This window comes from Oreochromis aureus, linkage group 14 (assembly GCF_013358895.1).
Source record: "Oreochromis aureus strain Israel breed Guangdong linkage group 14, ZZ_aureus, whole genome shotgun sequence".
Classification (NCBI taxonomy): domain Eukaryota; kingdom Metazoa; phylum Chordata; class Actinopteri; order Cichliformes; family Cichlidae; genus Oreochromis; species Oreochromis aureus.
Genome location: NC_052955.1, coordinates 2,456,371 through 2,482,283, shown reverse-complemented (window position 1 = coordinate 2,482,283; position 25,913 = coordinate 2,456,371). Strand labels below are relative to the sequence as shown.

General features: G+C 44.6%; 4 protein-coding genes and 1 long non-coding RNA gene across 7 annotated transcripts in view; 2 read left to right on the top strand and 3 right to left on the bottom strand.

Annotated features, from left to right (window-relative positions):
- Window positions 1-4,801: 4,801 nt before the first annotated feature.
- chp2 (calcineurin-like EF-hand protein 2) lies at window positions 4,802-13,244 on the top strand. Of its 2 annotated transcripts, XM_031751833.2 has the most exons (7): window positions 4,808-4,964; window positions 6,769-6,841; window positions 10,883-10,963; window positions 11,175-11,299; window positions 11,377-11,438; window positions 12,548-12,670; window positions 12,903-13,244. In XM_031751833.2, the coding sequence occupies exons 1-7, from the start codon at window positions 4,898-4,900 to the stop codon at window positions 12,954-12,956; spliced, it is 585 nt and encodes a 194-aa protein (XP_031607693.1). In that variant the 5' UTR covers window positions 4,808-4,897; the 3' UTR covers window positions 12,957-13,244. The 2 variants fall into 2 exon arrangements, with proteins under 2 accessions (XP_039453890.1, XP_031607693.1); XM_039597956.1 differs by lacking the exon at window positions 11,377-11,438 and having other exon boundaries at window positions 4,802-4,964; window positions 11,179-11,299.
- LOC120432780 lies at window positions 5,206-10,875 on the bottom strand. The gene is made up of 2 exons (XR_005608097.1): window positions 10,816-10,875; window positions 5,206-5,509 (listed from the first exon to the last, which is right to left on the bottom strand). It is a non-coding gene; the product is annotated as an uncharacterized LOC120432780 (long non-coding RNA).
- Window positions 13,236-18,329, bottom strand: LOC116329759 (claudin-1). The gene is made up of 6 exons (XM_031751832.2): window positions 17,313-18,329; window positions 15,952-16,210; window positions 15,332-15,496; window positions 14,752-14,833; window positions 14,361-14,474; window positions 13,236-13,890 (listed from the first exon to the last, which is right to left on the bottom strand). Exons 2-6 carry the CDS (start codon window positions 16,166-16,168, stop codon window positions 13,797-13,799), a joined length of 672 nt encoding a protein of 223 aa, XP_031607692.1. The 5' UTR covers window positions 16,169-16,210; window positions 17,313-18,329; the 3' UTR covers window positions 13,236-13,796.
- Window positions 18,330-18,936: 607 nt separating this feature from the next.
- LOC116329780 (presenilins-associated rhomboid-like protein, mitochondrial) lies at window positions 18,937-23,750 on the bottom strand. 2 transcript variants are annotated; one of them, XR_004200200.2, is made up of 11 exons: window positions 23,572-23,750; window positions 21,388-21,604; window positions 21,177-21,317; window positions 21,048-21,096; window positions 20,871-20,966; window positions 20,640-20,789; window positions 20,486-20,556; window positions 20,192-20,293; window positions 19,906-20,003; window positions 19,327-19,634; window positions 19,109-19,221 (listed from the first exon to the last, which is right to left on the bottom strand). XR_004200200.2 is itself a non-coding variant. In XM_031751864.2 (10 exons), exons 1-10 carry the CDS (start codon window positions 23,646-23,648, stop codon window positions 19,086-19,088), a joined length of 1,137 nt encoding a protein of 378 aa, XP_031607724.1. In that variant the 5' UTR covers window positions 23,649-23,748; the 3' UTR covers window positions 18,937-19,085. The 2 variants fall into 2 exon arrangements, 1 of the variants encoding a protein (XP_031607724.1); XM_031751864.2 differs by lacking the exon at window positions 19,327-19,634 and having other exon boundaries at window positions 18,937-19,221; window positions 23,572-23,748.
- Window positions 23,751-24,548: 798 nt separating this feature from the next.
- The window catches only part of LOC116329767 (protein MB21D2), an 11,416-nt gene continuing 10,051 nt past the window's right edge, over window positions 24,549-25,913 (top strand). The window contains exon 1 of the mRNA XM_031751847.2: window positions 24,549-24,946. Coding sequence (XP_031607707.1) covers window positions 24,706-24,946 — 241 coding nt within the window. The 5' untranslated portion in view covers window positions 24,549-24,705. The remainder of the gene's footprint in view (window positions 24,947-25,913) is intronic.

The following is a 25,913-nucleotide window of genomic DNA, read 5'->3' as shown; positions in this document are numbered from 1 at the left end:
GTTTGTCTCCCACTGCTCCTTTGTTATAAACAAAAGTCGAGGTGTCTGATTGGCCCGTCGTACACTCACAAATCCTCGCTGTGATTTTGCTCAAAGAGCCACAGACGTAGTGTTTGATCACGAGCAGCCAGAGCGCACAGCCTTTCACAGCACACAGCAGGATAGGAGGGGAAAAAGCCAGCGTCATGCTGGCGCTGCATGCTGACAGCATTGGCGGTCGTCCAGCATGATGCAACCGTTACAGTAAAAAATCCTAATCGAATTTCACCTGCAAAGACAAACCTTTAGTTACTGTTTCTGAAACCTCCAGGCAGCTTTCATCTCAAACAACGTCAGACAGATCATCATTCACACTCTGCAGGTTTTCTAGGTTGGGTCAAATATTTTCCACTGTTGTTTGTGTTGCAACCACATAGACTGTATGTAAAAGATGGATGTAGCCACCTGTTGGCGTGAGGATGTTTCAAAGCCTTGCTGTTGGACCGCCGTGTTGGTTTTTTGAAGCGACTGTATTTGACCAACAGGAACGATCAAACTTCCTGCAGCCATGAACTTTACAGGTAACAACATGCACCTGTCAGTGAAAGCAGCCACGCCCCTTAACTAAAATCCAGATAGAGCTGACACGAAGGATTAAACTGTCCACAGACCAAACCGTTTCTGTATCAGGCGTTAAACATGTAAAACTTTAACATGGGAGTCTATGGGGCCTCTGCTGGACATCAGAGGAACTGCAGTTTTTACACTTACCTAAACTATCACCTCGATTTTAAACGCACAAAGGCAGATGCTTGGTCATGTTTTGCTTTTGAGTGATTTTCTGCTGGTTTTGCTTTGTTTTTGGAAGTTTTGTCTCCTTTTGTGTCTTTGTAGCTTTGTTGTTGTACTCATTATATCATCATGTGTCTCTTTTCAGCTCTTTTTGCATCTGATTGGTGACATTTTTTTCAGTGTTTATTGACTTCTTGAGAAATTTAGTCCCAAGTGGTAGTTTGTGGCTTTTCTAAACCCTTTTTGTGGTTTTGAATCCATGTTAGTGGTTTTATGTCATCTTGAGTCATTTCCTGGTGGTTGTTTCTCTTTTAGTTATGTCGGGTTTTGTAACTGTTTGTGATTTTGAGTCATTTTGTGGAGGTTTTGTGCTTCTTTGTGATTTTGTTAGTCATTGTTTTGTTGCTTTTCCTGTAACTGTGTTGGCAGGTGAATAAGTGGTGAAATGACACCTACGAGTTCCCTGTGACTGCTGCGGCATGCGGCCTATTGTTTAGTCTGTCATCCAAGTACTCGCCCACGTGTCGCTTGTCACCGCATAACCAGCATACCTGTGCTTTCATTTCCAAGCTTGGAAAAACCAAATCTCAGAGAGCAACAGATGAAGAAAGGGTGCGGATTATGGGAAATGGAGATCGTTGGCTGGCTCGATGCCCCGATGAAACCATTTTTATTACAATGACACACGTCTCAGAAAGCACATCTTGTAAATAAGAGAATGAAAATTTGCTAGCTTTTTGTTCTTATAAGGTAATGCTGGAGTTGGACAGGCTCAGGATGGATGTAAAATATATATTACAGAGTGAGTCGCTACTATAAATACATGATAAATCTACAACATAAGCATCTAAGAGTGGAAACGATCACTCACAAGTCATCAGCCAGAAAGCATCTAATGAATATTCATCCTTTCTGACTTTAACGGGACTGTGATGAAGGAGCTGATGCTTTCCCACAAACTTCTATCCTCCCGAGAACCGAGGAAAAAAAGTATCTTCCATTTGAACTGTTGTTGTGGTTTCCTTCCTCTTTGGAGCTAACAGAGGCCCAAACACATGACATATCACTGAAAGCCCAGGATGTCCTCTATCAAGCACATCATGAGTTAGCAGAGCAGCTCAAATAAGTCAAAAGATATACCAAAAACAAATGTCCATCACAGAGGACATGGATGAACAGGCTGGGTCTCAGGAGGCTGTGCAACCGTGAGTGTTTTTGCACCCAGACGAGTCGCCCCCTGCTGGTCGTTTAATTGCATCAGTATTCTACAAGTTGATGAAATGGTCTGAGTTAAATAAACAGAGTGAAAAGGACTGGATCTGCACGGATCTATGCAGTGATGCTACGCATGTTGTATCATGCGTATATCTACGTTTTATATGGATTCATGTATGTTTTAAGTTCTTGTAGTCCCTGTTTAGAAAGTAATGACTGGCTGAGAGTGACGTGAAAACACTGCACACAGTGCATCTGTGCCGCAGGCGCAATAAACCCAGCCGTAGAGCTGAGTGGGCACCAGTGCAGGACCGATGTGTTTTCTGAATTTACTGGGAGCCGAGGAAGGCTTTGACACATCGCTCCGACGATGAAGGAAGCACTGAAGCAGAAGTGTGATTACTGAGTCTGTTGGGCGAGTACATCACTGGCCACCTTACTGAAGGATAAAGCCTTGGACTGTGTTTGAGATTCATCATTAATATGATCACGTCAGGGTTTTATTCCTGAATTTGGCTGCAGTGCTCCTGAGTGACACTGGGCAATTTTAGTGAGAACGTCTTTGCCAAGACAAGTTTAACCAAACTGACACATCGGCCATGTGACGGGACAGGATTTATGGTTTGTGCATATTCTGTAGTTCACACCTTTTGACTGACAGAAAGCAACAACTGATAAACAGAACTGATAAGTCAATTTTATGTGTTGCCAGGAAAGACTGAAAACTGAAAACTCTCTGATAGCCGGCCAAAAAAAGCTCAACTGTGTCAAAGTCCGGAGGGAGAAGCTGAATTATTTCTGATAAACCATCAGAGTGCTGCACTGCTGGTAATAGCATCTAAATGCGCCACAAACAAACACACTTAAAGCTGCTTTGGGGCCACTAGGAGGCAGCAGGACCCTCTGTGAAGCTCCTGTTATCGATTTATCTTTGATAAGCTTTTTTCCCACGTGCTCAGATGCTCAGTGTGCACTCCTTCAGGTCTGTCTGCTGTTCTGATATGTTCAGAGGAAAACCCCACACCTTCACACATCCGATTACTGTACTTTCCCTGCAGTCGCTTCAGCTGGCAGTTGAAACTCGGCTCTCTTTCATTCTGAACATGACTGATTCTGTCACTTTTCCTGTGAGTGCACTGTGAGGTCTTCCAAGAATATTCCTGCCCGTGTTTCTCTGATGAGCCTTTCACTTCTTCACGACTGGAACTCAGATGTTAAAAGCTCAACAAACAGGAGAAAAAAGTCTGTCTGAAAGTCAAAACTTGCTCAGAGGACGAGTTTAAACTCAAAGATCACCTGTGGCAGCAGCCGCCCTGCGCCTTCTCCTCAGTAATGCATCTGCACCATCATCATTCCTCACATCCTCTAATCACCAAGATTAAAATCAAGTTAAAGAGTTTTCACTCAGGGGAGATGCACAGGGTCAGGTGAGGTCAGGTGAGGTCATGATGGGGCGTCTGCAGCAGCACAATTTTTTTTAAAGTTCTGTTTCGACTTTCAGACACTTTTCTTTGAGTTTTGTGTCATTTTGGAAAAGAAACAGTGAAAAAAAGATTAAATATGTACAGTTAGAATTCTAAATACAGTTTACACATATAACCTGAAATCAAATCTGATTACAGTTACATTACAAGGTGTCATAAGATGTATCTAATACTCCTTCTCACACAGTCTCAGCATGCACTCTGAAGAAACCTGAATCTGCAGACTGATGACCTGCATGAGCACAAAGTCCAGCCACTCGGTGGATGTGAGCGCGCTCTTGCTGTGCACATATATGTGGAAACTGCTCCATCTAGTGTTCATTAATGGACCGACGTGTTCATTCGGTTTGAAGTTCAGAGCAGCCCGTTTCCCTAAAAGCTGTGAAGAAGCTTTCACAGAGTTAGCTTGGAGCGGTGTGTAGGACCAGACTGACTCCTTCCTGCAGCCTCAGCCTCACAGAGCAGAGTCTTTGTCTCCATCACACTTTGCAGACTTGCTTACATTTGATTCCATGACACAAAAATGACACCAACATTATCTGCAACTGTATGCACATCTGAGCAGCAGCGGTTACTCGACACCATTTGTACCCATTTTTTTCAGGGTCCTGGTGAGGACAGAAGTCTTTACGAGGTCTGGAGGTGGTTCCCAGATTATGTTTTTGTGACAGCCAAACAAAACCCTGTGAGATAACTGTTTCTTCTTGCTGTACATATCAGTGCTTTGTATGCAACTGCCCCCCCTTCAGGAAATACTTGTAAACCAAACATCCCCTCTGGGAGACGACTGGCTTACTCAAACAGAGTTCAGGGTTTAAAGCAGAAACACTGTTTGTTGGATTGTGTGAAACAACAGACACAAACAGTTAGAGCCATGAAACTGTTTGTCAGTAGCTTTTGAGCCTCTGACTGTGTATATTCATAAACACTTAATGCAGTACTTTGGTTAAACCCCATGAATTAAAACTAAGAGTCTTCTTTTCAATCACATGTTGGTGATTTGATATAAAATCCACTGTGCTGGTGTCCTGTGACATGTCGGTGGGCCCTTTAGTGTTTGAAAAGCACTGCTGTCTTTGTGGAACTGGACTCCAGGGGGAGGACGTCTGTGCGGCTGCAGGAGGGGAGGCGTGGGTCATTTTAAAGCCGTCACATATCTTTGAAATAATCCTCAATCGTTCAAACTAAATTTGCTCTTGATCTCCTGCAGCAGTTATCTCTCACAGCACAGACGTACGGTGGATATGTTTATGGACCTCCCATTGGTCAGAGCGTGGTTCTTGGCGAGCGGTGATAGGCTGGTCTGTATGTTAGCAGTGGGAGCGAGCATACGCCTCGGTCAGAGCAGAGAGCGTACAGAGATAAAGTCATCGAGCTTGAATTGCAGCAGCTGAAATTTCGGTTTACGCAGCGACACCAGCAGCGGGATGGGCTCCAGCAGCTCCAGCAGGAACAAAATCCCCAACGCCCAGGAGCTCATGGACCAAACTGGATGTGAGTGTTTCCTCCTTTGAAACATCTGAAGCAAGTTTGAGGAAAACTAGAGAGGAGAGAACTGACGAGCCTGGGATAAAGTTTACAGCAGTGAAAAGTCTTTAATATCTCAGGTTTTGTATGAGGACTTTTCACAACATGTATGTACAGCCACTCGTTGACAGGCAGCTGAGATATTAAACACAGCTGACCAGCTGTGATCAACCTGTAATTACAAGCACAGCTCAAAAATAGTTTGATGTCCAAAGAAATTCAGATTTTATTCATAACAGAACATGATGATGATGGCAATGATGGCAGCGACACGTCTGTAAAAGTAGGACAGGTCCATGTTTGCTCTGTAACATCAGTCTGTGATGGTCTGATGGAGGATTCCAGCTGCTCAGCAGTCCTGGCTCTGCTTCGTCCTCATGTTGCTTTCATGATGCTCCAGATGTTGTCAGCTGGTCAGAGGTCTGGACTGCAGGCGGGCGGTTCAGTGGCCGGACTCTGCTCCTCTGAAGCCATGAGGCTGGAATAGATGCAGTCTGTTGTTCAGCGTCGTCCTGCTCAAACACAAAGGCCTTCATGAGAAACATCTGCATGGAGCAGATGTTGCCCTCCAACCTGTTTATACCTTTTAGCACTGATGGAGCCTTTCCAGATGTGCCAGCTGTCAGTTCCTCGAACACTGACGCCCGCGTACCTGAGTCCTGTCGCTGTCCACGTCCATTCCTCCATGACCACAGTCTATTAATCTGAACTATGAAGAATTAAAGCAGTTCTGAATGCAAAGAAGTACCAGCGAGGTGTACCCCTAACAACGAGTCCGCAGAATGTAAACTTCAGGATGTGAAACATTTTCCTTCTTTTAACCATAAATTTAAGCAGAAAATCGTCTCAGGGGCTCTAAAGGTGCTGATCGTAACATCTGCAGCTTCATTGAAAGCTCAGCGGTGTTACGACTCTGAGCTTTTTCACCTGCCCAGTTTAAGATCTCTCTACAGTGCTGAATTTAAGTCAGCAGAATTCAGACCAATATTTACTGTAATGTTAAATGTGTGAGCTTGTGTACCACACACCTCATACATATATTACACACTTAAATGTCGTGCATGTCTCTCCTGTTCTCTCTGTGTGTGTGTGTGTGTGTGTGTGTGTGTGTGTGTGTGTGTGTGTGTGTGTGTGTGTGTGTGTGTGTACTTGTATTTCTGACATTGTGGAGACACATGTGACTCATTCAAACAGTGAGGACTCAGCTTCACATTCAGCTTTCATTTAAGACTGTAAAGGTGACAGGTGTGAGTTGTTGCTGTTTCCCGTGTGTGAACTCATCATCGGCTGTTTGTCTGCGTTTCTGTGGCAACACCCTAACTGTCCTCGCTGATAAGGACACTGTGGATGCGGCCGGGCAGATAAACACAACTGTGCTATGTTATCCTCAATGGCTGATTAAGCCCAGATGAAACAGTTTTTCATAATAAGAAATATAATTATATATAATTATTATTTCTTTTACTTTGGGACCATAAACTATTAGTTTTTGATCTTTTCTTTTTGGTTTCCTTTATTTGAATTTCTTCTCCATTAATTTTGATGTCACAGGATTTCTGCTCAAACCTGTTCGACCCATTTGAGCGATTATATTATATATATAATATATGCATACCCTGGATACTGCAAACGAACCTCTGGTATATTTGAAGTATCTCCATACAAGTTACTGTTGAAGACAGTCATACTTCTTCCCTCAGCTAGTATTTACAAAGACCGACTGAGCTGCTAATGTTTAATCTGTCTAAAGAACAAATCTTGTCTGTTTCAGTCTCGTCTGCTCATCTCCTCCGTCTGTACGACAGGTTTGAGTGTCTGGACAGAGACAACAGAGGATACCTCAGGTCTGTGGATGCACTGCTCATAATCATCATCCATCCTAATAACAATTATTATGTTTTTTGGAGAGTTTGTTTGTTTCCCCAAACAACATCCCAGAACGAAATAAGCCTGAAGATGAGTTTATTTTGTTTTATCCATCTGCATCAGAACAGAAATATGTAATACTCCTGTAGCAGCGCTCCTCTCAGTCTCACAATTATGGGAAAACGTGAAGGTGAAGAAACGTGAAGAAACAGTTATTCAAGATACTTTAAACACTTAACTTAAAACAAAACAAAACAAAAAAACTTTGCAAAGTTCCCAAAGATGCTTCTAGACAACACACCTGCTGAAACGCTGTGTGACCTGGTCAAAGACCAGACAAACTTCATCAGATCACTCTGAGAAACAGGAAGTTGGAGGACTCGATCGAAACAAGTTCAGCACCTTCATCTTCAGGATCTCTTTCCCTGATGTGTCCAAACATCAGCGGTCACACAAAGTGTCAACAGGATGAATTCAGGTTTCCTAGAGTCACTGTTGTGACTGTGTCAGGTAACTCTTTAATGTCTAAGTTATTGCTGCTGGCTCCAAAGCCCGAAGCCCAACCCTGTGTTTTGGCTGAGGTTTGGGATCATCACTGATGAAGACAGACAGTTATACTTTTATTTCATTTCAGCTTTTTTGTTTAGCTTCAGGTAGTTTCCAGAACAGGTTTTATTCTTTCAGTTTAGATTTCATTGTTTCAAAATGTTTACTTTTAGTGTTATTAATGTTAGTTTTAGTCTTTTTAATTCCTAATGTAATGAGGGCGTACGTGAGAGGCACGATTTAGGAAAATCAGTCCAGAAATGATAAAACTATATAACCTTTTGTCCTGAGGACATTCAGACAAGCAGTGATAACATTTAATCAAAGTCTAAAACTTTTTCTCTATCTGTAGTTTATTTTCTAAGTTCATGAAATCCTTTCAGGTAGTTTGTTTAAGTCTAGTTTAAAATGTTTTTTCACATCTAGTTTTGATCTTTAGTCTAGTTTGAGTTAACTATGTGTAACTATGTGTAACTATGTGTAACGATGTGTGTATCTTAAAAACTTACTGCTCTCAGAGCCTCGAGCTGCTGACCATTAAAGTCAGGCCTTTTTACCTCCCGAGGGAGTTCAGCTCAGTTCTCCTCTCAGCTGTTTACATTCCACCACACGCTGATAAAGCTACGGCTATGGACGAACTGTATGACATCATCACTGGACTTGAGAACAAAAATCCAGAAGCTGCCTTTATTGTGCTGGGAGACTTCAACAGAGCCAACATGAAGAAGGTTTTCCCCAAATACTATCAGCACATCTCCTTCCCCACAAGAGGTGATCAAACACTGGACCATTGTTACACTCCATTCAAAGAGTGCTACAAACCCCTCCCCGCCCAGCTTTTGGTAAGGCAGACCATTGTTCCATTCTGCTGCTGCCTGCATACAGACAAAGACTAAAACAGGAAAAACCAGCTTCCAGGGTTATTTACAAATGGGACAGTGAGGCTGAGGAGGTCCTGCAGGACTGCTTTGAGACAACTGACTGGCAGATATTTGTGGATGCAGCTGATGGCAACATCAATGAACTCACAGACTCTGTCATTGGATATATTGGAAAGTGCATGGATGATATCATCACAAAACCACTGTCCGCATATACCCAAATCAGAAACCCTGGGTAAATAAAGACGTTCGCGCCAAGCTAAAAGTGCGGACCTCTGCCTTTAACTCCGGGGATGCTGATGCATATAAAGCAGCCAGGTATGACCTCCGTAAGTCCATAAAAAAGGCCAGAAAGGACTACAGGGACAAAATGGAGTCCAGCTACCACAGCTTTGACACCAGGCGACTGTGGAATGGACTGCGCTGCATCACTGACTACAAGAAGGCCAACACAGTCAGTGTCCAGCCCACTGCATCTCTCGCAGACGAGCTTAACAACTTCTATGCTCGTTTTGATGCAGACAACAGAGAGCAGATCCTCTACCCTCGGGAGGACAGTGAGGCTGCAACTTTAACTCTGAAAACAGAAGCTGTGAGATGGACCTTTAAAAGGTCAATCCTCACAAAGCTCCAGGACCGGACGGCATCCCAGGCCGGCTACTCAGAGTGTGTGCAGACGAGCTGGCAGAGGTGTTCACCAACATCTTCAACCTCTCCTGAGGCAGTCAGTGGTCCCCACGTCCCTCAAAGCATCCACCATCATTCCCGTTCCCAAAAATCAGTGGTCTCCTGTCTGAATGACTACCGTCCTGTTGCACTGACATCCGTCATCATGAAGTGCCTGGAGCGGCTGGTCAAAGGTCACATCTGCTCCTCCCTCCCTGACACACTGGACCCTCTTCAGTTTGCCTATCGGACAAACAGAGCCACAGAGGATGCCATCGCCCTGGCAACACACACCACCCTCACTCACCTGGAGAAAGGGAATACATATGCAAGAATGCTCTTCATCGACTACAGCTCGGCATTTAACACCATCATCCCCTCAAAACTTGCCACGGCTCGTCGACCTTGGGCTGGGAACACCGATCTGCAGATGGATTCTAAACTTCCTCACAAACAGGCCCCAGGTGGTGAGAGTTGGTAAGCACACTTCCTCATCACTCATCCTTAACACAGGTACGCCACAGGGTTGTGTGCTTAGCCCCTCCTATATTCCCTGTTCACACACGACTGTGTTGCTAAACATGAGTCCAACATCATCATCAAGTTTGCTGATGACACAACCATCATAGGCCTCATCACAGGTAATGATGAGACGGCCTATAGAGAGGAGGTGATGGCACTGTACGAGTGGTGCCTGGAAAATAACCTGACTCTCAACATCAGCAAAACTAGAGAAATGATAGTGGACTACCGAAACGACCAGTCAGGGAACACCAGCCCATCCACATCAACAGTGTCAAGGTCGAAAGGGTCAGCAGCTTCAAGTTCCTTGGAGTCAACATCACTGAGGACTTCTCCTGGACCCTTCACACAGACACTGCTATCAGGAAAGCTCGCCAGCGGCTTTACTTCCTGAGGAGGCTGAGGAGGTTTGGCATGAACGCCAGCATCATCTCAAATTTCTACAGGTGTGCAATCGAGAGCTTGCTGACGAGCTGCATCACAGTTTGGTACGGAAGCTGCTCTGCCAGCAGCCGTAAATCACTACAGAGGGTGGTGAAGGCAGCAGAGCACATCACTGGCACGAGGCTTCCTGCCATTCAGGACATTTATCACCAGCGATGCCTCCGTAAAGCACACAGCATCATCAAGGACCACAGCCACCCAGCACATCAGCTGTTCTCCTTGTTACCATCTGGCAGACGTTACAGGAGTCTGTCTGCTCGGACTACAAGACTTAAAAACAGTTTTTACCACCAAGCCATACGACACATCAACCACAACACTTAAACACACACAACACAGCACTCAGAAGCTACCCTGCAGCTTCACAAGTACTCTGTTTAATCTGCACTGGTCACTTCACTTTATTGTTATTGATATTTATATTTAAAAGTGCAATACTGTAATTTTCTGCTGCTCATTCCTGTGCAATATCCCATCTGCCCTCCCGTCATATTTCTTTTCAAGATTTTCTTATTTAATCACTAGTGTACATATATTTATATTTATAGATACATATATATTTAGTCATCTTTTCTCTTTTACCATGTCTCTCTAATATTTTGTTCTTTACTATTTTTCTATTTGTTATTTTATTTTATTATATTATATTTTATTATATTTTTTCCTACTGTATCATGCTGCTGAGAGACCGCTGCTCGTCAAACACATTTCATTGCGATGTTGACCCTGTGCTAACTTGCATATGACAAATAAAACTGAAAACTGAAAACTATTTGCTTTAATATGACCACTCTTAAACATCATGCAGGCTGAAAGTAAAACGTTTCCTGAAAAACAAACAGGTCATGTATTGATGTCATTTCTTTATAAAAATATAAGGATTTAAAACAAACCCTGTGAGACTCTGATGGACGTCAGTGTCCCAAAGCCTCTGACTGTCTGTCTCCTTCTGTGTCGCAGCCCTAACGATTTTGAAGCAGTTGGAGGTTTGGCCATGAACCCCATCGGAGGCAGAATCATAGATGCCTTTTTCTCTTCGGGGTACGGCAGCCTGCTGTTATCAGAGGAATCACTTGTTTCTGTAATGACAGAGCATGGCCTACGTTTTATTCTAAGGACTTTTACGTAAACTAATTTGAGTTGCAGAGGTCTAGACTTGACTGCAGTACTGTTTGACAGCCACTGGTCAGGTGTGTTGACACTGCGAACGGTAAACAGGAAGTATTTCTCTTCAGCACGTCTTTCTCTCCAGACAGGATACTGTGGACTTTTCCTCCTTTGTCCGGATTCTGGCTCATTTCCGTCCAACTGACAGAAACCGAAACAAAGAAGGAACACAGCAAGAGCTCCCCAACAGCAGGACCAGGAAGCTCAAATGTGAGTGCGGGTCACTTAGTTTTGTCTTTTATTTTATTTTTGCTTCGAATAAAGAAAATAATGTAGGAGCTGCTCAGTTGCCTTTCAGCTGTATGATCTGGACCGAGATGGGAAGATTTCCAGAGAGGAGCTTCTTCAGGTCTGTATCCACTTATTTGTTACACTTTGACAGTTTTAATTTCTTCTCCTCATCGCTGACAAGTTCATAGTTCCTTCCCATGCACAGAGACTCTCCTGTGCAGTCCGTCTTTGGTGGGTGGGGGTCTCAGTCAGGACTTCATTGTTTGGCACAAATTACACACCTTCAACGAGGACGCAGGAGCCCATACTCCCATTTGACTAAAATCAATGGTTTTTGCATGGCTGCAGAATGAAGGCAACTTACATAAGTATTTTTATTTAACTGAAAGAAAACATTATCGAGCCCCTCCTACAGTATAAAGCTTGACCACTGGGGTGATTATCATTTTAGAAAATTTGTTTGAAGAAGAAGAAGTAGCAGGTACTTTCCAAAGTGCTTCCCACAGCAGATGGATCCACGTGTGGATTTGGGACTGGCTCTAGAGGAAAACAGTAGCTTGGCCCTGCTCCTGTAATTGAGCTGGGGGGGGTTTTGTATGTGAGGTGAATGCATTAACCATTACACCATGGTTTAAATACAAATGGAAAAATTTGAGGTGTTTTTGTGCTCAGTGAACATTTTTGCTCTCGAAGAAATCCTCTGTGGCGTTAAGCTAGTTTTAGTTTTCTAGAATCAGAAAAATAATCGTGTGTCATCTGCATAGAAAGGTCCACCGCTCGCATGTTCTTTAGTTCTGCAGAAAAACGGGTCTCAGAGAGGATTTCGATCAGCATCGTTGGTACATTATTAATACTTCTCCAAAAGTTGAATCTGTTCATCTGGACGTAGCGTTTTGTGGGAGAAACGTTTCATCACTCATCCAACTGACTTCTTCAGTCTCAGCTGACTGCAGGTTTCCTGGAGTCAGCTGGTCAGAAGGAACTGACCTCACAGCCCATTGTTCCTTCAGTGGGCTGGTTTCAGTCATTATGCAAATGTACTGTTTATAAGGTTTGGGGAAACCTGCAGTCAGCTGAGACTGAAGAAGTCACTTGGATGAGTGATGAAACGTTTCTCCCACAAAACGCTACGTCCAGATGAACAGATTCAACTTTTGGAGATTTACTTTCCTGGATGATTGAGAATGCATCAAGAAATTATTAATACTTGTGTTCTGCGTCCTTCAGGTTCTGCGGGCGATGCTGGGGCTGCAGGTGACGAAGGAGCAGCTGCAGAGCATAGCTGAGCGAGCCATTCAGGAGGCCGACCTCGACAAAGATGATGCCATCTCCTTTGACGAGTTCAAAAAGGTGAGACTCTTACCTGCTTAATGCTGCATCTGATCAAAAATCTGGGCTCTAATTCACACAAATACAATAATAAACACATAAAATATACTGTCTGTGGTGGTTCAAACACCTCTCAAAGCTCACACGTGACTTAGGACCAGAATTTATTTCTGTCTGAGAAACAGAAGAAGAAGAAGGGACTTTCTTCAAATCAAATTTATTTAAAAAATTATTGTATTCATTTATTTTTCAGTCACTGGAGAAAGTGGACATTGATACCAAGATGAGTATCGGCTTCCTGAAATAAAGACACAACCTGCTAAGAATTTACATCAGCATAAAGATCCCAGTAGGGAACATCTGCAGTTTGAGATCAGCTCTTCAAACCAAACTGGAGATCTGGTGGATAAACTGCTGTTACTCCTGTGCATGCTGGGCTGGAGCTGGATTTGTAGTGTTCATCAGCGCTCCCGTGAGCCAGCATGCACAAAAGCAGCACAGACCCTAAATGCAGTGCAGTCACGCACCTGAACACACCTGCGACATGTTAACAGTCTTAATAAGGGAAAAATAAAGTTTTCTTAAAACCTTTTAATGGATCGTTTTATTTAACGTTAACATGTTTGTTCATCAGTGATGTCATGAATCTAAAGGCAGAATATGTCAGTAAATTTCTGAGCTCTAGCTTTGTGTGCATTAATAGACATCTTTATTCTCTCAGTTTCATTTCATAACACGTGTTTCTTTCTCTGCAACGTCACATTTGGAAAATGCACAAAGATCTGTCAGCATGACTGGTTAGATGATAACCTTTCCCCTCTTTAATATCCTAAAAAAGGTAAACTGAAGTTAACTAAAGAAAAGCAAAAGTGTGAAATTAAGTCAAACATACAGCTAAATGTGATTAATAAAAGTAAAATGTAAATGAACCACAAAGCGTTTTAATTGAAACAGCAAAACCTAATAAATAAATTGATCTGTTGCGAAGTTCTGCGAACGATTCCCTGTGGTGCCCTCTCTTGGACATACTTGGTACTGCAGGGCCACACCGATTCAGGAGACGTTTCATTTGCAGTGTGATTCTGAGGTGATTCCATGTTTCAGAAAACAGCACGAGCATAACGAAGGACGGTGGAGGTCGGTCGGTTCAGACGTAAGCCTTGGAGCCGCTGGCGTCTGAGGCCGGAGCTGCTCTGTAGATGCTCTGACCTTGGCCGGTGGTGGAGTAGTACGAAAACTGCCTGCAGGGGATCAGATGGACGTTAGAGGGCGGAGCAACAGCTCAGCGATGAACATAAAACAGATTTGCTCACCAACTTTTTAAACTTTATATATACTTTATATAATCAGACTTGTGATTGTCAGCTCGTCTGTTACTTGAAGTGCTCTGACCTGCACAAAAGCTTCACTAATATGCAAAACCCCGGCATAAAAACATCACTTACTGAACACTCTTTGCAGTGTTTCATTTTCTTTCTTTTTGTCAATTATCTTTATGATAATATAGATTCAGAACTAAGTGGCAACATCTGTACAATGAATCCTGCAGTTCCTCTAACGTCCACCAGAGGCTTCGGCAGGGAGTCCCATAGACTCCCATGTTAAAATGACCAACTTTACTTTAGAAATAAGCATGTTTACAGCCTGCAACAAACTTAGAATTGGTTACTGAGCAGTAAATAAGGAGACCATGATGGGTGTGTATGTTTACCGAGCAGGTGGGGTGGAGGGAGTAGTCTTACTGGAGCAGCAAAGCATAGATCCTCCCAGTATGGCCAGACCAGCGGCGGCCCAGCCCAGATACAGACCAGTACCCAGCTCGAACCTGCAGCACAAACAAAGATTCAGCAGCAGGAACATACACATTCACACACACACACTTGTTTTCATATCTTAGTGAGGACATTGACATGATGCCTAATCCAGGGCTGTCTTCAAACTTGTGTGGACCTTGATTTTGGTCCTCATAACGGCTGTTGGTCCCCACAAGTATGATAAACTTCCAATTTTTGGTCCCCACAAAGATATGTCAACGGTCTCAACACACACACACACGTGTGTGTGTGTGTGTGTGTGTGTGTGTGTGTGTGTGTGTGACTCACCGGACTCCTCCGTAGAGCGGGTCGTAGAAGTCGTTGATGACTCTGGCAGCGTACCAGGACACGGCGACCAGAGTGAAGAGACCTGAAGAAAAACACAGAAGCTCAGGATTCAGTTTCCAGCTGCATGAACCGCAGCGCCAAATGTTAAAAGATCATTACACACTTTCCAGTGTCTCTATAGATCCCAGAACTTTGCAAGAGCCTCATTTTAATCTCAATATTTTTTACATGTTTGTTTTCAGTTAAATCAGGAATAAAGATTATTCCATCCTGAATACTGATGTGCACAGGCAGCGATATCTGTTCTCTAAATATCACCATTTCTTCTTTGACAAAGAAACACTCCCAGTGAAGCCGGCAGATCTGATCACAACACGAACACTGACTCTACGTCATTATCATTTACACGTTCTGTCTACGTCGACATTTCCTGTACGACAGCCATAATAGAGTTTGAAAAAAGTGAAATTGCAGCTTCCAGCTTTGTGCAGGTTTAACTCCTGGAAGGAGAAACAAAACGAAAATGCTGCTTTTTTACAGGTTTTAGGTTTTTTTCTGCTCCAGTCCCAAAGCCTCGTACCCGACAGGATGAAGAGGATCCCTCCGCTCAGGATGATCTTGGCTTTGACCTGCTCGGGCGTTCTGCCGAGTTTGGTGCATTTGAGTCCCAGCACGGAGACGATGATGGAGGTCAGACCGAAGAGCAGGGACAGGATCATCAGAGCCCTGCAGGTCTGCAGGTGAGCTGCAAAAGCATCATTACAGGTAAATGAACATGTTCCTCGTGATGCAAAACTGTGATCGTACAGCTTTACCATGGCAGTTTTTGCAGATGTCTTTTCCCTTTTTATAAATCCAGTTTATCTTGTGGGAACAAGCTATCATCTAGTCCCACAACATTAAGCAACATTGTCCTCATGGGACTCATTAAAGGGCCTGTTTGCATAAGTTCATGAACAAGCTGTTATTTTGTTTGGGCAGCAAAAGATAAGAACTCACTATAAATAAGATATTTGAGCTCTCTTATTTCTGTCTCAGCTCTCAGGCAGAAAAAGAAATGAGTTTTTTCCCAAAACTAATGATCTCATAAATTAATGAAAAATAATTCTGTCCTTGCTGTGGACTTTTTCCTGTGCTCCGATTGAGCCGTCATCGTAACTCCATAATAGCTGCTGATGACTATGAAGCAGCCGTCCTCACCCGACAGTCCCAGCACTGTCTTGAACTTGCTGCACTGGATGGACCCCATCGAGGTGGCAGCACAGCTCATCCACAGGCCCTCGAACTGCCACTGGCTGGTGGTGACAGACTCCGACTGACTCCTCATCTTCCACACCTGGTTGGAGGTACAGCTGGACTGTAGACACCAGGACACCACGCCCAGAAACAGACCCACAATCTGCAGGCCCACCGCCATTCTGCTCAGCTTCCCCACACACACCTGGAACACCTGGAACACCTGGAAACACAGATGACTTTGAAGAAGCAGGAGGCACGAGCTGCTTTCTCCACATCCAGCTCACAAACCAATCAACATGTTGTGATTTTGTGGAGTTCCTCAGGGCTCTGTTCTCGGTCCACTATGTTTTTGGTTTACTTGGTACTCTCACACACATTCTCTAACATGAAGAAAAAGGATGACGCCCTCGAGTGATATCTGACACTTCCATGTATCAGTGACTGAAATTAAGCTTTCTTATAATCTAAGTAGTATTAAATGTTATGTTTCATATTATTTTATACTTTTCAAGAACTCAGATAATATTCTGAGCTGATACTAAAGATATATGTGTTTTTTTCTATTTTCATTAACAGAACATAACACAGGAAAACAGCACTCGGGTCAGTTACGTGGACCAAAGTCCAAAGAGCAGCTTTGACTTCTGTGTTTACAAAGTTTACTCTGGGCTGTGTCTGCAGCACGGAGAGCAAATCACCGCTGGTGGACGTGGTACACGAGGTCACTGTGGGAAGTTTCGAACCAGTTTGTAAAACACAAACTCAAATGCTGGCAGTTGACCTCAAAGTTAACTACGATTTTCATCTCAGTGTGACTCCATAACACGTGTAACAGGATTTCATCAGTGCTTATAATAAAAGTATCGCTGTTGGGACATTGTGTGATATACACTTGTTGGCCACTTTATTATGTACACCTTGCTAGTACGGGTTGGACAACCTTTTTCCTTCAGAACTGTTTTCGTTCTTCGTGTCTCAGATTCAGCGAGGTGCTGGAAACATTCCTCTGAGATGTTACATCCATGTGAATCTCACATTCCCCCACAACCCAAAGGTGCTCTGCTGGATTGAGATCTGGTGACTGTAGAGGCCATTTGAGTTCAAGAAACTAATTTCATGGAGATGAACAAAGAGGACGTATCCGTCCCAGCAGAGTGTGCATCCACACTATAGTGTTTTCATTTAAAAATAGGATCTCCCACAGAGACGTGAAGCTCTGTTTCACCCGTACAGTCTAAACGCACATGTCACCTGAGCCAGTTGTTAAACGCTAAAGTGCAGCTAAAGGTTTGACGGCTGGAGTCTGATGGATCGGTTCTTACCGTCGGCACAGGTTTGGAGGTTGTGGCGAGGTCTTCTCCTGGGTTTGCGTCTCTGCAGACGTTGCTCAGGTTGTGTCTGCAATGTGAAGCGCGGCGGTTTGACGCGGGTCTGATCCTCTGAGGTCTGCTGCTGCTCAGGGTCGATGAACTCTGGGAAAGGCCAAATCGTCTCTAAACACACATCAGTATCGACATTCAGGAATCCCAGAGTTTCACCTCCTCCTGTTTGTGATGAGCTGGTTTCAGCCGTCAAAAATAAAGCCCTGCTTCCAGGCAGAGGTGGGACAAAATATACCAAAAAAAGGAAATTTGTTGTTTAAAAGTCCTTCAGAGCCTTTTTATTAAACTGAAAACAGCATGTTTCCTAATCTGCTGCAGCTGCTCTTCTCTCTGTAAGGCTTTGAGATAGAAGAGGACCAACAGGAGGTGATCTTTTATCTTTTCCTTATTTTAGCAATACGACGGCGAACAAGCTGCAGTGATTTTAACAGCAAATGTTCCCTCAGGAGGCCCAGAGTGTTCACACAGATCATCTCATGCCTCCTTTGTCGAGTGTTTGGTTTGAAAAGCTCCAAATGTTTTCAGCTGCTGACAGATCTGGAGTTTAATACTCCGATTCTCTGGATGTGGGAATGCTGTTTGTATGAAATAAGGAGAACCTCTGTGCTGCTCTAAATCCCTCACAGATCATTCAGCATCACCAGGGTCATACAGATGTCCACGCTCATGAATCAGTTTAAAGGTTTGAATGAGTGCATTTTATTAGAGACATTAAAAAGTGCGAGTCTCTGAGCGAGGGTCGGTCTTTTCTTTAGTTTGAGGTGTGCAGTGTTCATATCCGAGTCTCGTTCATCGATTTCAAAAACCAAAATAATCTGTCACAAGTTCTGGAGCGAGTGTGCTTCAGCTGCTCTCCTCTCTGCGTGCTGTTGGTTTGTAACAAAGAATGAGCGTGAAGCTCTGCCTTCATTATCAGGCCGCTGCCTACACGACTGTGGGAACAGGTCCCTGCAGCTGAACAAAGACTGTATCTAGACAATGGCTATGAAGGAGCTGTTATTATTTTGTTTATTTGTCGATGTTGGTATGAAGCCTGTTCGTGCTGCATTGTTTTTGGTCCCTTTGTTTTAAACTTTCTTTCAATAAATCTCAGAAAATCAGGTTTTGATCAGTTTATTTTTCCACAACACAAATATCATCGAGTCTATTTTAAGAAAGTTAAACCCACGAGCATCACAAGGCTTTATTAAAGCTGTGAGCCAATCGCCGCAGGCGTATGACGCTCTCCATGATGACCTCTCAGATCGCGCTCTGACACCATCAGTCTGGTCTGTTGGTGGACTTCAACCTGTTTGGCAAACACGGTGTTTGTTCAGTCGTCCGGTTCGTTCTGCAGCAGCAGCAGACTCTAGCTTCACAGACATGCCGTCCTGATGGGGTTTGAAGTTTCACCTGAAGTAAGTGGAGCTCTGTAAGATTCCCTCAGTTGTCTTTTTGTCTTTTACAGATTATTGAGACATAAAAATCCATCTGACTGAATCTCTCTGGGCTGTTTGTCACACGGTCACCCATTTGTCTTTGTCTCTGATCAAACTGTGAACAAAAGCAGGCGAGGAGACAACAATGGAATCGTTCATGTTTTATAAATACAAACACGAGTCTTTAGTTCGACTCCAGCCTGTGCCCGGGCTCCGTGATTCTCTCTGTACATTTTATACATCTTTACATGTTACGTTAGCATTTTATTCCCATCAGTCCCTGCATTTCGGCGTCCTAAATGGCGCCTCCTCGGTCCCCTCCGCCTCCTCCTCCTCCTCCCGGTCCCCTTCGAGTTCTGAAGTCGTGCCAAAGCTTGACGAAAGGTTCTCGGTTCTTCCAGATCAACTCGTGGCCGAACAGAACGTACCAGCTGAGGGGAGACGGAACAAATCTGATCAAAAACACGTCACTGCAACGTCGTCACAAAACAGAATCAATCAGTTTTCCAAATATCTCAACGCCCAAAACACCTCACCGAGGAGGCGTCCTGGTCCCGCTGGACCTCCTCAGTGGGCTCCCATCAGTGAGGAGGGCCCAGCAGCTCCAGGCTGACCTCCTCAGCCTCACAGCGGAAACTCATTTCTACAGCTCGTGTCTACAGTCTCGCTCTTTTCTTTACTCGGGAACACAAACAGGAAATCGACAGCTTCGCCTTCACACTCGTCTCTCTCTGGTTACAGAACCGCTTCTACTTATTAACCACCTAATCCAGAGATGTCAAACGTAAGTCCCAGGGACCAGAATCGACCAGGAAAAGACTGCAGTCCGGCCCACTGGATGGCTCTGGAAAATGTCAAGCAAGCCGGTAATTTTGTACTTTTAACTGTATTTTCACGTTTTACAGCTGTTCCTATGGATACAGACGTCGCCCGCAGCCATAAATCAACGTGATTAAATAATTAAGTTCAACAATTAAGTGACAGAAAAGTTGTTTTTTTCCCACACCATCTAATATAGAAAATTACTGTAAGAAAGTAAAAAAAAAAAAACTTTTCCATGAATTAACAAAGAAAATTTAAATTAACCTTTAAAAATAAAAAACTTGCTAACTTACATTCCAAACATGGCTCCTCCTAAATGAGCAGCATGGTCGAAAAACCTCCATCCAAGCACCAGGCCTGCTGTATCCATGGCAACGATGGCCTTGAGAGCCTGCAGACAGACACAGAAAAAAGGGCGAGCTCAGTCAGGTCAAAACCAGCAGGAGTAGCTGAAGCTCAGGTGGGTTGCAAAGCAGCTTGCAGATGTGCGGAAGCTGCAGGTGGGCTGATGCAGAAGATGAAAAAGAGATCTCTGTCCCCAGGTAGACTGGGCGAGGAGAGGGGTGGGTGGGGTCTTACGTTGCCAGCGGTGAAGGTGAACATGGGGAGGAAAATGATGGCCAGTTTGGCTTCAGGCATTTTGGTACAAACAGCAGCGAGGACGGTCATGATGGCGCCAGACTGAAAACAGAAACAGGAACTTTACAGAGAACATTTACAGACGTCCACCAAAGAAAACTGAAATCGCTCAAAAGAATCACATCGAGTGTGTACTCACTGACCTCCTAAAATCTACACGTTCTCTAAAATAAAACCATAAAACTGACGTGACTCTGACCGAGGTACAGTTTGACCTGTGAAGCAGTGACTCACCGCTCCGAGAGACGGGCCGAACCTCCCCGTGGCCATCTTGCACACATAACTGACAAATGTAGAAATAACACCTGAAAACGGAAGAAATAAAATCAACGTCACACTCATAAACAAACACAGATAATCTCAGAGATTATACCAGAGTGAAAAGCACCTGCAGACAGATACACGGCCATGAACTGCTCTCGGCCCAGCATGGAGACGGCACTGGTGGAGAAGCTCCAGAGGACGTACATGTTGGCCGCCATGTGGAAGAATGAGAAGTGACTGAAGGTGGAGAGAATCATGGGAGAGCACAGAGTCCCTGCGGGGCAACAACAAACAGCCACAGTTACAGAGGCTCAATCGGAGACCCTGAACGCATCGTGGCGGCGGCGAGACTCACTGGAGGCCGGGTTGGCGGTGAAGTATCTGATCATGAAGCGCTGCAGAGACGGCACTCTCCAGCAGCAGAACACGATGGCGTTAGCAGCAATGATCCCTGGGAAAAAAGGAATTCAAACCAGCAACCCCCATGTGAAAGTTCAGCACTTTGCTCGTAAGCACTGCGGCAGTGACTCACCTGTTACCGTCCTCTGGCCCTCACTCAGGCTGTTCCACCATTGGTTGATCTGAAACACAGACAGCCAATTAGGGCTCGGATCAAAGTGTGGGTGGAGCCCAGTTACAGGTGATGATGTCGAACCCTCACCTCTTTGCGGATGTCTCCTCGTTTCTGAGGTCGCACCTTCTCCAGCCAATCGGCTCGCAGCTCGTCAAAGTAGCTCTGCACTCGAGACTTGAGGGACTCGTACTGCCAGATGGCCGCCGAGCCGAAGGAGCAGCCTGTAAACTGACATGGAGTCAACACCTGTTCGTGACATCATCAGCGGCATCACCGCCACCAAAACAACATCACCTACCCCGATGGTAAAGACGAGCGGCCTGACGAGCCGGCCGAAGGCGCGTGGGGGACTGGGCGGAGCTTGATGGTCCCAGTGCGGAGCCGGGGTCCGGCGCTGGGCCGCAGCTTCAGAGGATTCACTGTGGGCGGGACCTAACTCCTCTTCCACCTTCTTGGACTCGGGTTTCCGTGCAGCTTTCCTGAAGCCGCATCTCTGCTGGAAGCTCTGAGGCCACCTGGTGGACAGACGAGGAATCACAACTGTGAGAAAAAAGTTCCCTTTAATGAAGCGCCAACATCCTCCTGCTATGACCACAGACAGGAAACTCAACCTGAACCTGAACCTGCATTCTTCTCAAAGGCCACAAGGGGCAATCTCTTTTGGAGAAGAGCAGAAAATACTTGTTTTTAATCTCGATCCCATGACCAGATTTTTAACAACAGGAAGACTTTAAGCCCAAATATCTGTCGGGAACTCCTCGGGACACTCCGGTTTGAACGTTGCAAAGATCAATGAGCTAAAACAACGCTGCGAACAGAGGAGATCAAAATTCCTCCACAGTGACGTGAGACGCTAAAGTCACACAGAAACCATCGCTGCCAAAGGAGGCGCTGCATGCCAATGGAGTTTGTCACACAGACGTCCTCATTTTGGCTTCATTTTTGTGAAAGAGATGCGGACACGGTGGAATGTGTCACCTTTAAATGCATTCATCTCGATTTAAGACATACGAAGCCAGTTCAACTCATTCATCAGGCATCACTAACCCCAACACCGGCGATCACATGAAGCTGGTTATCAACTCGCTAAGTTAACCCACAATTTGGCAACATTTGACCAATCACACTGACTAGTGTCCCAGCGGCTGATTTTACAGAGGAAGTGTGAACTATAATAACACACATTAAACTGTGTGCTAGTTTAATGTGTAAAGCGCTGCGTGCGTCAGTAAGACTGGAAGACAGCTGCGAGAATAATAAAGTTTAGCCTGTTTAAATGCAGGAACAAAAAACCATTTCATTAAAATTATCTTTACATTTGCATAAGAAAGTTTTAATTTGTATTCTTGCCCATGCAGCACTGATGGTTTTTAATGGTCTGAGAGCAGCCAAAAGAATCCAAATGCAGGCTTAGTCTACCTGCGACTGATATACAGTACAAAGCGACGAGCTGATTTATAAATACGAATGCTTACTGAACAAAAAATGTTGTTTCCTGTCAAAAGGCAAAAATAATTAAATGAAAAAATCATTAATAAATAACCAAAGGAACAAAGTTGTATCAAAGAATCTGTATTTATTACTGATGCTCTTCAAGGAACCACAAAGTATCCACACACACAGGAAAGGCGATGGTAATTTCTAGAGATTTGATTGGTCAGTAGGTGGTGAGCAGGTTATGTTCACAGCACAAGTCACCATCGTGATATACCCCAGTAAGAAGTGAACCATCTTCCTAGTACAGAAAACCCAGGCTTAACCCTGAAGTTACCCAGGAAAGAGGAACTCCTGCTTCGCAGTACAGACTTCTGCCAAGGACCAGATTCATTTCATCTTACTGTGATTAGACAAAACCTTCCCGCTGAGAGTGCGTGTACCTTCTTTTTATCATGACTGTAAACGCAGCAGTGTGTCCATCTGTGTGTCAGAATAAACATCCTGTCAGCCTTTTAATGATCTAAGGATTAGCTGCTGTCTCCTTTTACCAGCAGGACTCAGACTGAGCAACGATCCCAAAAACATTTTTACCACAAATTTCTGGTTTTATGTCACTGAATCCATTTAGTAATTGGTCATTAGAAGAGTCCGAGTGGACTGCTTATAGATTATAAATAAAGCCACATAAAGCAGCACAGGTCAGCTGGCCACACCAGATTAACCCCTGGGTTTGAGGGCACCGACGGACGCAGCGTCCCTGTGCACTGAGCCGGAGGGAGGACCTGAAATAGCTTCGGAAGAACTGCATGTAATGGGCATGTATGTAAGCACACTGGGTTGTTTAAATAGGACAAACAGCGGATAATTAGATAAACAAACACACACTCAGGCAGCTCCCCACTTTGTTAGCAGCGGCTAGCGTTAACCTGCTAACAGCCCGTTGATTCTAAACTGTCCTTGAAGCTAACGGAGCTAACTCCGGATGCGAGGATCTGTCTGTTTGTAACCCGGGAGGGACTGCTCGCCCGCGCCTGTGGGGACTGACCTGCCACCCCTCACGGAGCTCCGTAAGCCTTCATCTCCGGTCAGTCTGAGCAGGACGGAGCAGCTCCTCCACGCCATATTGGAGCCCGGTGACCCCGACAGGTCGGCCGAACGGCCGCCGAGCAGTTGTTCATTTCCGGGTCACCAAAGAGCTCTGGCACCTTCAGCGACGCCCGCAGGACAGAGGCGGATACTGCACACACCTGCATCAACAAAATAAAAGCCTCAACACGAAGCACAACATCCGCCTGCGACTTTCAAAGTAAAACGCTGCCAAAGTCAATACAACGAAATTTGATATTTATTTTTAAAGAGTGAAGCACAAAAAATGCAAATGAGAAACAATAACATAAAGAAATAATAATATAATCATATTCTAATAATGTAATAATATTAAAATGATTACAAATTTATAGTGGCAGTAGAGCTTTAGGCAGTATTTTATTGGTATCTCTTATAACACAACAACATAATGCAAATTCACTGATTCCTGTTGAGGTATGGCGATGTCAAGGAGGGAGGGAGTTTTTTTTTTTTACCAGACTAACAGAATCTTGGAATGTGGGAGGGTGTCAGAGGAAAAATGAAAAAGTGTTCTGGTACTGATTTTTAAGAACAAGGTATGTGAAAATATGAGAAAGAGTTGTTGAGAAGAAGAGAAATGGCGACCACTGAGCAGCAGTGTACTTTAAGAATGTTGATGGAGAAGTATAGAGAAGGTCAGAAGGTGATGAACTGTGTCCTTGTGGATCTACAGAAAGTATGTGATGAGAGAATGGAGCAGGTGGATGAGACTGTAGAAGAGAAGAAGAATGAAAGTAAATAGAAGCAATGAGCAGGAGAAAGGTGGAAAGGTGAAGAGAAGTATTGAAGTTAGATACCCGGGAGTCAACCATCCAGAGGAAGGGACAGTGCACAGGAGAGGTGGTAGAAGTAGAGGTTGCATATAATAATATAATATAATATAATTAGGGGACATTTATTTTGAAGGCGCTGAGTGGCGGAAGCGGGGTAGGTTTCCGGTGCTTGTGTTCACTGTGGAGTGGCTCGCTTTGGCTCGGTTCGGCTCGGTCCGCGACAGAGCAGCATCTGCAGCGTGGGCAGTGCAGAACCAGCGTGTGACCGCGGAGGAACCATGGCGGCCCCTGCTCTCTCCGGCCGGGCTGGCTCGTCGGGCAGCCTCGGGAACAGCCCCACCATGGCCGCCGGGAGGCTGCCGCACGGCAGCGGGCCCGAGCTGGACTTCAGGTCGGCGGCCCGCATGGAGGACCTTAACCGGCTCATCCAGGAGTTCAGCAAGCACGACCAGCGGGAGTACGACGACCAGCGGGCTCTGGAGATCCACACGGCCAAGGACTTCATCTTCTCCATGCTGGGTGAGGACACACACACACACACACACACACACACATCAGGCTGCGGTAAACATCCTCGGACTCCACCTGATTTTTTCAGCTGGTGTGAGCGCGGAGCTGCTGGGGTGATCCAGATGTGCTGCAAAGGCTCAGGTGATGCACGTCTGCTCCACCTGGACCGCATTAGGGATCGCATGCATCCTCTTAGCCTCTCTTCTTCTCGTTTGTTGGTTTAAAATGAACGTAAAGGAGTAGCTGAGCCTCTCCAGGTGCTGCACAAATACGGAAATACTAAACACAGACGACACTAGCACCACCCTCAGTGCAAGGTGAAGCCCACTACAATCTCAGCCTCATAAAATCTTAAGGAAAAGGTTCATTTTTTCAAATTAAATGACGGGTTTATTTAACTGTGTGTGTGTGTGTGTGTGTGTGTGTGTGTGTGTGTGTGTGTGAGTGAGAGGCTCCACCTATAACCAAACTAACATGTTTGTTATTACGGACTAACCTGCAGATTAATCCACCAATCATTTCATATGAAAACGTCAGAAACCTGTCAAATATATCAGTTACATCACGCTGAAATCCACAGCCAAACTTTCAAATATATCAAAAAAATAAATCTTCAGTAACATTAAACTTCCAGCTGTGAGGACTCTCACCAGCAGGTGTTTTTTTTCCGCATATAGCCCATCAGTGAGGAAGAAATGTGCTCAAATATATTTAAAATTGTCAGATAAAATTCTGCCAAATTAGTGGTCAGGATTTTTTACAGCGTGAGAAATAAATCATCCGTTTTTTCCCCAAACATCACCCCTTAGGGCGATTGAACAGACTGCAGTGTCTCTGACGTCCAGCAGAGGCAGCAGTGAGTCAGTCCCCATAGACTCCCATGTTAAAACTGTACAGCAGAAATAAACATGTTTACAGCCTGAAACACAAACTGTTTGTTCTCTGGGGATAATGTCCTCCTTTGTAAGACCTGTAC

Excerpts from the sequence above, each read along its gene's own strand:
- chp2 (XM_031751833.2), top strand. The coding sequence starts at position 4,898 with ATGGGCTCCAGCAGCTCCAGCAGGAACAAAATCCCCAACGCCCAGGAG. Across the intron at positions 11,300-11,376 it reads CAGGACCAGGAAGCTCAAAT|TTGCCTTTCAGCTGTATGAT; the intron begins GTGAGTGCGGGT and ends GGAGCTGCTCAG. Across the intron at positions 11,439-12,547 it reads CCAGAGAGGAGCTTCTTCAG|GTTCTGCGGGCGATGCTGGG; the intron begins GTCTGTATCCAC and ends TGCGTCCTTCAG.
- LOC116329759 (XM_031751832.2), bottom strand. The coding sequence starts at position 16,168 with ATGGCGGTGGGCCTGCAGATTGTGGGTCTGTTTCTGGGCGTGGTGTCC. Across the intron at positions 14,834-15,331 it reads GATCCTCTTCATCCTGTCGG|GTCTCTTCACTCTGGTCGCC; the intron begins GTACGAGGCTTT and ends GTTTTTCTTCAG. Across the intron at positions 13,891-14,360 it reads CCCTCCACCCCACCTGCTCG|GCAGTTTTCGTACTACTCCA; the intron begins GTAAACATACAC and ends GATCCCCTGCAG.
- LOC116329780 (XM_031751864.2), bottom strand. The coding sequence starts at position 23,648 with ATGGCGTGGAGGAGCTGCTCCGTCCTGCTCAGACTGACCGGAGATGAA. Across the intron at positions 20,967-21,047 it reads GGGCCAGAGGACGGTAACAG|GGATCATTGCTGCTAACGCC; the intron begins GTGAGTCACTGC and ends CTTTTTTCCCAG. Across the intron at positions 19,222-19,905 it reads GGAGGAGCCATGTTTGGAAT|CTGGTACGTTCTGTTCGGCC; the intron begins GTAAGTTAGCAA and ends GTCTCCCCTCAG.